Raw genomic sequence first — 10659 nt, 5'->3', positions numbered from 1 at the left:
TAGACCACCCTAACCCATTTCTCTCTAGAAGTCCCGCTCTCATTGATCCAGAGGTGGGGCTCCACATTCTCCCACGATTAGCGACTGCACAGGGGGTGCTCGAACGGGAAAAAGAAGGGGCACGAGGCACCTGATGGATGTATACTGCCATTTGTTGATCTGTCACACTCACTTCACTCCCCTCAGCCCTTTGCAGAGGAATGCTGCCCCGTTTCACTTTGCCAAACAAGAACATTCCTATCTCCTGGTCAGAACCACCGGGTCGGTGCCTCGCTGGATCTGCGGATACTGCAGTGATGCTAACCAAGTGTTGGCAGGCAATTGGAAATTGGTCCAATGGGGTCAAACCGAGGGCATCCTGGTCGACCTGGTGAACCTGGTCAGAGTCGCAGGCTAGCCATCCCAACCCCTGGGTACCTGCTGGCTGCTGCTGCTCCCCCCCCCTCTCCAGGTTCGCTCACTGAAAATGCCTCTTGGCACGGTGGGCTCTTTTATTAATCTCGCCTCCAGACACTCCTGGTTTGCACGGTTCGTCCCTTGCTTGACCTCGTCCAACCCTGACCCGACTGGCCTCCTCGGAGGTGATATCGTCTCTTTTCTGAACAACAGACAGAAATCCTTCCTCTTCTTCTTCTCTTGCCCTTCTGCCTTCTGTTCCCCACCGCTTCTCCTTGTCGTTTGCTGCCGGCTACCAGGCTGTTTGTTTGAGGTGGTGTCGGTTGCTGTTCGTTTGGAATAGAACCCCTTGCAGCGATCGCTTCCAGGTTCGAGCTGGTACCGGGGAGCCAGAAGACGAAGAAAGCGGAACCGTGGACCGCCAGTTCGCCTTTTTTTCTTTTCACGATGCGCGCTATCTTTAATGCTTAATACCTTCTCCCGATTGTCACGATCGTCTTTGGTTCTGATACGACAATCGCACCGACCGTGGCCTTTCTCGACAACTGCGGCAAGATGGAGGGATACTTGAGCGTGCCCCCGGATAGGGGCACGATCATTGGGAGGGCGTTGTGGAAGGTGTGTTGAGAAGGATGCTGTTGAGAAGACCGGCAAGTGGACAAGTTGTACTGACGACCTTGTGTCACCAGCCTCGATATCTGGTTGTGGGTGGCCCCCAGCGGGACCGGACGGCCGGTATCATCCGCGCGCCGTCCAACAGGAGCTCGGCTCCCAGGGAGCTGTTCAGAGTGCCATCCGAAGGCATCTATCTGTCGATCTACAAGTCCAAAGTGAGTTGTGCTTTGGGAAAGACGAGGAGAACCGATTCGAAGGGTGGCGTGACCTAACATGTGGCATCGATAGGACGACCAAGAACCTTCACAGCAGTACTCAATCAACAGCATCACCGACTGTCAGGTGCAGATGATGGCCCATCGTAAACAAGGACCTGTCCTCCCGACTCTGGTCATCAACATTATTCCAGACCCGATTGCGGACAAGCTGCGGAAACGACGCTCAAGTCGTACGGCTGGCTTCACGTCCAACAAGGACACAGGACCGGCACAGCTGTTGCTCCGTACCCTGGATGAGCAACAGCAACAGCAGCAGCAGCAGCAGCAGCAGCCCAGATACAATCTCCAGGACTGGTCTCGCTTCATCCAGCAGCTCATTCAGCCCAATATGCCGCCAGGCAGAGCGCCCCTGAGCCCGGTCACGCCCGCTTCGCCAACATTTGTCAACCCTTTTACCCGTCCAAGGGAATTAAGCGACAGCCAGAGGCCAGGCAGCGGGAATGCTGGACCGCGACCCGGATTCACCAGGGGCCACACGACGCACTCTGGGCGCGACCGCCCTGTGACTTTCTCGGATTCACCAAGTCTGCGATCCAAGCGAAGTGATCTTTCGTCGGCCACGAGCTCGATTCAGACGCACCATATGGCTTTCCAGAATTACACCACTATGCTCCCGGCCGACCTCCCGTCCCCGGCCACCACCGTTGGCGAGTACCAGGGCGAGTTTATCGAGGGGTGGACTTCGGCACAAGGGCGGTCCTCGGCTCTCAGCTCACCGGTGAGGGAACGGGGGAGTGTCAGTTCGGGCCCAACACCACTTGCGCCTATTATGGATGCCGGTACATCGCCTCCAGGGCCACGGGAAACCATTCTGGATCGTGCTTTCCAAATGCGGCGCATTCCCGGCTCAGAACGTGAAGTTCCTGGCGAGGAGAAACTGACTTCATTGGCCCGATTTGATGCTCTTATGCGAGACATGGATGACAAAAGGAGGCAGCGAGAAGCTGAGGATGCCAGGCGGAAGGCAGAGACAGCCGCCGCGGCTTCAGCGTCAGTTTCAGCCCTGGACGAACAAACTGGGCTGAAAAGCGCTTGGGACTTGGATGATGATTCCTCGGAATATGACGACGATGATGATGACGATAGCGATGGGGCATTTGATGAGGCGGATTTGGACGGTGACCGGTTTTCATCCCACCACAGTTCGGCTCAGCGGGCCTTGAATTACATTTCTGGACGACCAGACCTACGAGACCGACCTCACCCGCCACCAAGAACTCACTCGATCAAGACCCCGCTTAGCTATAACCATGAGGCTCTAATGGCATTGTCATCGAGTAGCGGTGTTCGACCCCAGACAGGCTACTCTGGCAACCGGACGAGGCCAGGCATGTCTCAAAGAACACACTCCCAACCACAGCTGGCGACCATCATTGCCTCTTCTCCCTCAACGGCGCTGGGCGAGGATTCACTGTCCAACCTCGGCCCAGGCTCGCCCCCTCCTCTGCAACGAAGCCAGACGGAAAAGCGGCAATCCAACTCGAGCGCCAAACGCCTGAGCTTTAGCGAGTTCACCAAGAGGCTGAGCAGTACGAGCAGCTTGTTGCTGGTCCAGACCAACACAAGCAACACCAGCAGCCGGGGGAGCAACGGCGAAGCGGCCGACCCTCCCATGCCGCAATCACCACCTCAGAGTCTTCACCACCTCCATCCCCGGGCTGCTCCACCAGCACCCCTGCCACCGCAGTCGCCAACTTCGATGAGCGAGCGTGATCGCTGCGGATGGCGCGGCAGCGTCGGTGTCTTCGGTGCTGGCGAAGGGGGGTTTCTCTAACGAGCAACTGCCGATAACTGCCGACCTAAGGGGCATTCTGGAAAATCGAAGGAAAATCGAACGATGCGATGCTGCAATGCTCGGATGAGGACCAGCATCAGACGATGACACGATGTTTGAGAGGGGGAACCCGGCAGAGACGTGATTTTTGTGGGAGCGAAAGGATCCAGATGCCTGGTTCCCCCGGGTGCCTGTTTTGGTATCCACTGTTGTACGAACGAGAGGGGCCGTTGCTGGATACCACCCGAGTTGTGGATATGATTCTCATGGTTGTTCTCATTCTGCTGTCGTCGCTTGTATCATCTGTGGCTTTTTCATCCTGGATTTCTTGGACTCTTTTTCATGCTTTTTAATATCAACGGCGTTTTCTTAAATTATTTTTTTTGTAAACTCTACGCATTACACCACCACCACCAAACACGCCCCCGGCATCATCTTCACATACGACGACCTTACGGACGACAAGTCATGAGGGAATAACAACCACAACAAACATTTTGCTGCACTTTTTGGGCGTTTTGATAGTTTATTTACCACGATGGCGTCTTTGACATGGAGAGAGAGACGGGGATTGATGAAGATAAAGAGGAGGAATGCACAACTTGCATTATTACGTTTTTGGGGTTTTGATTTGACGCCTATTCTCTGTATTACATGATTCCCGCTTTTATCTTAAACGACTTCCGTTTTTATTTATTTTTTGGTTTCTTGGGAGTCCATTATACCCTTTTTTTTTCTTTTTTTTCTTTTTTTTCTTTTTTTTCTTTTTTTTCTTTTTTTTCTTTTTTTTCTTTTTTTTCTTTTTTTTCTTTTTTTTCTTTTTTTTCTTTTTTTTCTTTTTTTTCTTTTTTTTCTTTTTTTTCTTTTTTTTCTTTTTTTTCTTTTTTTTCTTTTTTTTCTTTTTTTTCTTTTTTTTCTTTTTTTTCTTTTTTTTCTTTTTTTTGAGACGACGAGGAGTTTTTTTGCGAGAGAGATTATGAGAGGGATGGGATGAGATGGGATGAGATGAGGAGATGGTGTATATAAGAGGTGGTCAAAAGGGAGAGGAAGGGAAGGGGAGGGGGGAGAGTAGATTAGGATTGAGGCGTTGTAGCTGTAGCATATATTTATTAGCATGGCATGGCATTTTAGCAAGTGGCGTTGAGTATATATTTATATGTATATTTATTTATTTTTTTGCACTGGGAGTGTTTTTGCAGACGTGATTGAGGAGGGGGATTTACCTGTGTGAGATGATTTAGACAGAGAGGTGGTGGTGCAACTCTTTGAAACCAAGATAGAGGGAACTAATAATCTAGGCTTTCATTAAAGCTGCACTCACACGCGATAAGAGTATGAGGCTGTTCCCCAGGCCAATCGCACGCTGAAGAACACAGTGAGGCACCAACTGGCCAGTGGGTGTCCCCACTCGATCACGAGGGACAAGCCACATATGCACCCAGAGCTTTTGATACTTTACAATGACATTCGACAAAGCAAAGGATTTATGATATAAACAATCATTGACTGAGCTCATACACATCGTTCTTTCCTTGTAGCTCCATCTCATCGCTGTCGTAGCTTCCCGGGTAAGGTAGGTCACAGATGCTCTTACCGCATGTAGGCGGCATTGGATGCTTGTCAGAACAGGCACATGCCCAGCATCCCAACATCCCCCCTTCCAGAGACCCCAGACATTCTTCTCAAGCTCTGGAATTTGCAAATCCAACATCCTCCTTGAAAATAAGTTTTGGTATCACTAGAGGGCATATCGCTCAATCGTTATTCTTCTTTCTCTTTCTTCACCATCGGGGTTAAAAAGGCACGGCCTCAACCTCCACGTCCTTCACTAACAATTATCAAGCCCCGGAGCAGCAGTGACGGCACGTCAGCAAGCCACTTGGGGTTGTTGCCCCTCACTCAGCCAGCAAGTCCGCTACCGTATCTTAGCTCCGACGACCCGTCACATCAAAGCAATACGACGACATCCATAGAAAGAAGCTTTCCACGCACGTTTGCCCGTGCCCATCAACTCAACAATTCCCGCCGCCGATTACATTTGCTTACCTCTTCTCTCCTCTCCTCTTCATATCCTAGCCCCCTTAACCCAACCATTTCCACAGGCATTCCGCGAGGACAGAACCCCAGTCCCGCGGATCCCCAACATCCATCGCCGTGGCAGACCAGCAACCCCCAACCCTCAACACTACGTCAGCCACCTCCACCACCACCACTGCGAGTCCTACCCAAGCCTCGACGATAGCATCGTTGTTGCAGCCCGCTCCGCAGGCCCCCTCGGCTGGAATCACCTCTGCCACCACCGCCGCCGCTTCCAACCCTCCCAACCTGACGACAACACAGCAGATATTAGGAAGGAGGCAGCGGGGCGACGAGTCTGAGGACCTGCCTTCTCAAGGCGAAGACGCCACCGCCGGCATTTTGGTACCTCAACAACAACAAACACGACCGAACAAGAGATTACGAACTGGAGAAGAAGGCATGAGAACCGACTACGATTCCCAACCCTCATCATCATCATCATCCTACAGAGCCGGTTGGGCTTCCAACGGTTCAACTTTTAGACGCAACAAAAGCAACACCGAAACCGGAAACGGTAACAACACCAACAACACCAACAACACCAACAACAACAACAACAACAACAACGAGGACATGTACTCGTCCCTCCACCTCCGAGGCGGCGTCCCGCCAGATTACTTTGGTCACGACCGTGAGGAAGTCACGAGGATTCTTATACAAGCTCTGGATGACTTGGGGTATGCCGATGCGGCCCAGATAGTCTCGCAGCAGTCGGGGTACGAGGTCGAGTCACCGAACGTGGCGGCTTTCCGGGCGGCGGTGCTGGAGGGGAGATGGGACAATGCGGAGAGCCTGCTTTGGGGGCCGGGGGGAGGGGGACTGGGAGGGTTGATTCTCGCTCCTGGGGCGGACCGCAACTCGATGAGGTTCAGACTTAGGCAGCAAAAGTTTCTGGAGCTTCTGGAGAAGGGCGAGAGGAACAAGGCGTTGGCGGTCCTGAGGAGAGAGCTGACGCCGCTTTGCAAGGATCAGCCGCATATTATCAGCACCTTGAGTAAGTATCTAATGTGTCAAGACCAGGAGGATCTGAGGCGCAAGGCCGAGTGGGATGGGGCCGGAGGGGATAGCAGACGGAAGTTGTTGAGGAAGCTATCTGGTAGGTTGATGGTTTCCAAGTTGTTGGATTATGGGTTTTGCTGACTTGGGACGACAGAATCCATATCACCCTCGGTGATGCTCCCCGAACAGAGACTTGCTGTGCTTCTCAACGATCTGAAAAACAACCAGATAGAAAAGTGTCTCTATCACACGACGACAAACCCGCCGTCGCTCTACTCGGATCACCGGTGCGAGCACTCTCAGTTCCCAACCGAGGTCATGGTGGAGCTGGATAAGCAGCAGGGAGAGGTGTGGCAGATAAGGTTCTCGCCCAACGGCGAACGCCTCGCAACCTGCGGTAGTGCCAAGGGTATTTGCATCTGGAACACGCAGACGTTTAACCACGTGCGTGTGATCAACACGCACGACGCTGAGGTGTCCAACATTGCGTGGAGCCCCGACAGCACGATGCTTTTGAGCTGTAGTATGGATGGGCAGGCCAAGGTGTGGAACACGCAGACGGGGGAACTGGTCGTGGCGCTCGAGAAGTTTGGGGAGCCAGTCAGCAGTGCTGGGTGGCTGCCGGATGGGAGGACCTTCATTACTGGGTCTCTTGACAAGGCCAAGTCGCTGTGTGAGTGGGACCTGTCTGGAAGTTTGCTCTACAACTGGACCAGGCGGCATAGGACCGAGGACCTGGTCGTGTCGGCGAATGGGGAGTGGCTGGTGGCCATGGACGACAGGCGCGGCGTGCATATCTACCACATCCCTCGTCGGGAGTACGAGGTCGACCTGATACTGGAGAGCAGGCTCACTAGCGTCAGCCTGAGTCAGGACTCAAAGTGGTTGTTGGTCAACACGGTCGATGACGAGGCGCTGTTGTACGACTTTAGGACGAAGGAGGTGTTTCAAAAGTACAAGGGGCACACGGGGGGCGAGGTGATTATCCGGGCGGGGTTTGGGGGAGCGGGCGAGAACCTTGTGATCAGCGGGAGCGAGGACGGGAACGTGTTTGTCTGGCACAGGACGACGGGGCAGTTGGTGCACAAGAAGATGGCGCATAGCCCGAGGGTGAATTCGGTTTGTTGGAATCCGAGGGATGCGGGGATGTATGCTACTTGTGGGGATGAGGGGAGGGTGAAAATGTGAGTTTTTCTTTTTTTTAGTTTTTCATGTCGAAGGTAAGGGGTGCTGACTACCTGCTGGTAATAGATGGACGAGTCCTGAGCGGGCGAGACAATGGGCTGCTGCGAGGGCGCAGTCGGTCCCGGGGCAGAGGTCGACGACTAATGGGACGTCGGGTGGGGGGCCTTCTAGGACAGGTGCGGCGAATGGCTGGGGGTTAAGTGGGAATGGGAGTGGTGGTGCTGGTGGGGGGCCTGGAGGAGATGGGGGTAATGATGAGGAGGATGGGGAGGAGGAAGAAGGGGAGGAGGAAGAAGGGGTGGAGGGGGAGGAGGAGGAGGAAGTGGGGGCTCATGAGTTGGCTTAGAGGGCTCCGGGTCGGGTTGCGCTGTTACCAGCGAGGGTTGTTATCGCTTCTGTGGAAGCCAAAGTGCGGGAGTTAATTCAAAACAAGAGGGCAACTGAAGACGCGTATTTTGCGAAAATATTGCGTTTATTCTGGGGTGAGGGTGGTGATGGAGGTGGTCAAGGAGGCGGTGGCGGTAAATCATGACAACAGCGATGATCACGACTGGGGTGAAGATGGGGGCAGTGACCGCCTCCTTCGCAACCGAGAGCCTGCCAGCTTATCCAGGTTACTCTCGGTCCTAATCACCAGACGATCGCCGGCGCCATTCAATCCTTTCGGAGATAAAGGCAAGATGGCGAGCAATTCTACGAGAAGCTGGAATGGACACTTTTGGTTCTTGATCAAGGGTCCCGGCAGGGGTAACGAGGAGGTGGAGGCTGTGGCTGATGTTGTGGAGGATCTGATTGGGATTGTTGGGGCCCAGAGGGAGAATCTGAAGACGGGAGAGGGGTTTTTGTCGTGGATGTTGTCAAAGGAGTTGAGTGAGAGGAACAAGCTGGCTAAGAGGGTTGAGAGGAGGAGGGTTAGGTTCGGGAGGGTGAGTAGACGGGTGAAGGGGTAGAGGCCGAGGATGTGGATGGTGGGGGTGGGGGGTTGAGCTGGGGGAGGGTGATTTGCTTGTTTAAAGCGTTGTTTCTTTTTGTTCTTGCGTGGACTTTGTGTGGTTTGTCTCTTGAGGCTCTCTGGGTCGTGGCGAAATTTGAATATTTTGAGGTTGTCATTGACTGGTTGGGGGTTGTGCATGCATCATGGGGTTTTCTTTTTGTTTCTTTTGTGTTTTTTTATGGTTTGGGTTGGGTTGTGGGGAAAGGGGGGGGGGAGGGAGGTATAGCGAGACAGAACAGAATTTGATATAGCGAGTAGGGGTTAAGAAACGGAGGGTTCCATTCCAGATGGATGGATGGATTTGTGTTGTGAAGTGTGAAGTGTCCGGTGTGCTGGTTTGACTAGCGAGGACTTGTCTGTGTTGAACTAGTTATTCTGGGTGAGTATGTCGTCTGTGGCTTCCTTTCAACCGCTCTAACGGCATGTTATTGCCCTTGCGAAGCGAGTAGAGTAGGTAGGAAATTGTACAGAAATCCAAGGGGACAATGGCGTTGTTTCCATCTCAAGAGACAACGCTATAGTTATCATCACTCTCTCCATGTCACTCTCCCCCTGGATGTTGTATTTAACAATCCCCTGTCCCTCGCTTCTCTCTCATCACCATCAATCACCATCACCACCAACTAATACCTGCAGACCACAACATTGACCTCGCGAAAATGCCCGTCACCGTTTATGTCACGACCTGGACCTGCTGCGTCTGCGGCAGGGAACACGACGCCAGACGGGAGGATCTTACGTGCAGCAACCCCCAGTGTCAGCAGGTGGTTAGTAGGGTGTTTAGACGAAAGGGGGGTGTGAGACGAGGGATTATTGCTTTACGAAGCATGATGGGGGGTGAGACAGGGGATGAAACGGGACGGGACGGGGCGGGGACGGGGCGGGGCGGGGGAGGGGGGGGGGGGGGTTGGGGTTGAGGATGCTCGCTAGGTAGGTAGGTGTTATGGAGGTAGGTAGGCAGGTGTTATGGAGGTAGGTAGGTAGGTGTTATGGAGGTAGGTAGGTAGGTGAGTGAGGGAGTGAGTGAGTGAAGGATTGAGTGAGGGAGTGAGTGAGCGTCTTTGTTCTCTCTGTTAGGGAGTGGGTAAGTAAGTAAAGGTTGTAACCTCCAGGTAGGTGAGTGAGAATATTCTCTTGTTTCTTCCTTTTCTTTTCTTTTTTTCTTTCTTTTTTTTCTTTCTTTTTTTTCTTTCTTTTTTTTCTTTCTTATTTATTTTCTTAACTATGTTCCGTATATGAAGTGTGTTGATTATTGAAACAAGTGATATCGGTTCATGTATGTATGTACCCGTACCTCCTCCGGGTACACGGACGAAAAAGTCCTTGGTGTACCATCCCCAGTGAGAGGGGAAACAAGAAGAGACAAAAAGAAAATTTGAAAAAAAAAAGAATTCAAGTTTCCCGCCCCTGAAAAGCAGATATTTGTCTCCCTAACACGGGATTTGCTGTCAAGGGTGTAGTGCAATCCAAAGCAAACAAACCAAGGGGTATCTCGTTCAATGATATAGTTACAACTAAGCAGGACATGATGTGTGTGATATATGTTTCTCCACGGGAGCAACAAGCAAGGTATTGAACAGTGATGGAATTATAATTATAATCATCATTACGCAAAGAGATTGCCCATAGTATGTAGGTACGCTGAATCTATGATGTATGTATGAAAGTCGAATAGGTAGGCGAGAGCGAGAGCGCGAGAGAGAGAGAGAGAATCAACTAACGCGGTTTGTTGTAAGTTAGCTTTCTTTAGAAATGCATTATTGGGATTGTTTTGCTCTGTGAAGAAGGTTGATGATGAAGAGAAAGAGAGAGAGAGTATGTGTGAATGAATGTTGATGGGAGGTGAGAGAAGAAGAAGAAGAAGAAGAAGAAGAAGAAGAAGTTGTGGGTAGTGAGTGAGTGATGAGAATGAGTAGTGTGTCGTTCATGTGTAAACGAGAAATGTGTCAATGGACCGTTGTGTAAAGGGACCAAAACAGTCCAAATAGTTAGTGAGTTAATAAGTTAATTTGTCAAAGGGGTATCCTATCGCCATGTCATGCCAAAACCAATGCCAAAAACACCCAAATCCCAAACATCATCATCATACTCACAGTGAAACATCGCTCAACAGCTCCAAATCCCAGGGTCAGAAGGTTGATTCACCAGCCCTATCAAAAAAACCAATATGACACAATATAGGGTTGAATAAGCCAGCCAGCCACCTTTTTAAAAAAAATAAAAAAAAAATGAAAGATAATCTGTTGAACCAACTCCATCGCCCATTTGGTAACATTGAAAAAAATATAAAAAAGTGTATTATAAAAAGAAGATTGGTATGAAGAAAAAAAGTAGAGAAG

The 10659-nt window shown here is 51.4% G+C and overlaps 3 protein-coding genes across 3 annotated transcripts; all 3 read left to right on the top strand.

Moving 5' to 3' along the window:
• Positions 1-951: 951 nt before the first annotated feature.
• Positions 952-3063, top strand: PODANS_2_11370 (uncharacterized protein; the record flags this gene model as incomplete). The annotated part of the gene is made up of 3 exons (XM_001911915.1): positions 952-1016; positions 1052-1226; positions 1300-3063. The coding sequence occupies 3 exons, from the start codon at positions 952-954 to the stop codon at positions 3061-3063; spliced, it is 2004 nt and encodes a 667-aa protein (XP_001911950.1).
• A 2478-nt stretch (positions 3064-5541) lies between these two features.
• On the top strand, positions 5542-7329 carry PODANS_2_11360 (uncharacterized protein; the record flags this gene model as incomplete). The annotated part of the gene is made up of 2 exons (XM_001911914.1): positions 5542-6238; positions 6296-7329. 2 exons carry the CDS (start codon positions 5542-5544, stop codon positions 7327-7329), a joined length of 1731 nt encoding a protein of 576 aa, XP_001911949.1.
• A 491-nt stretch (positions 7330-7820) lies between these two features.
• Positions 7821-8276, top strand: PODANS_2_11355 (uncharacterized protein; the record flags this gene model as incomplete). Its single annotated transcript, XM_001911913.1, has 1 exon — positions 7821-8276. The coding sequence occupies one exon, from the start codon at positions 7821-7823 to the stop codon at positions 8274-8276; it is 456 nt and encodes a 151-aa protein (XP_001911948.1).
• Positions 8277-10659: the final 2383 nt, after the last annotated feature.

The sequence above is a fragment of the Podospora anserina genome, chromosome 2, assembly GCF_000226545.1.
Source record: "Podospora anserina S mat+ genomic DNA chromosome 2, supercontig 2".
In the NCBI taxonomy this organism is placed as follows: domain Eukaryota; kingdom Fungi; phylum Ascomycota; class Sordariomycetes; order Sordariales; family Podosporaceae; genus Podospora; species Podospora anserina.
Note: the sequence above shows the minus strand (reverse complement) of the source record. Positions and strands in the feature narration are given on the sequence as shown.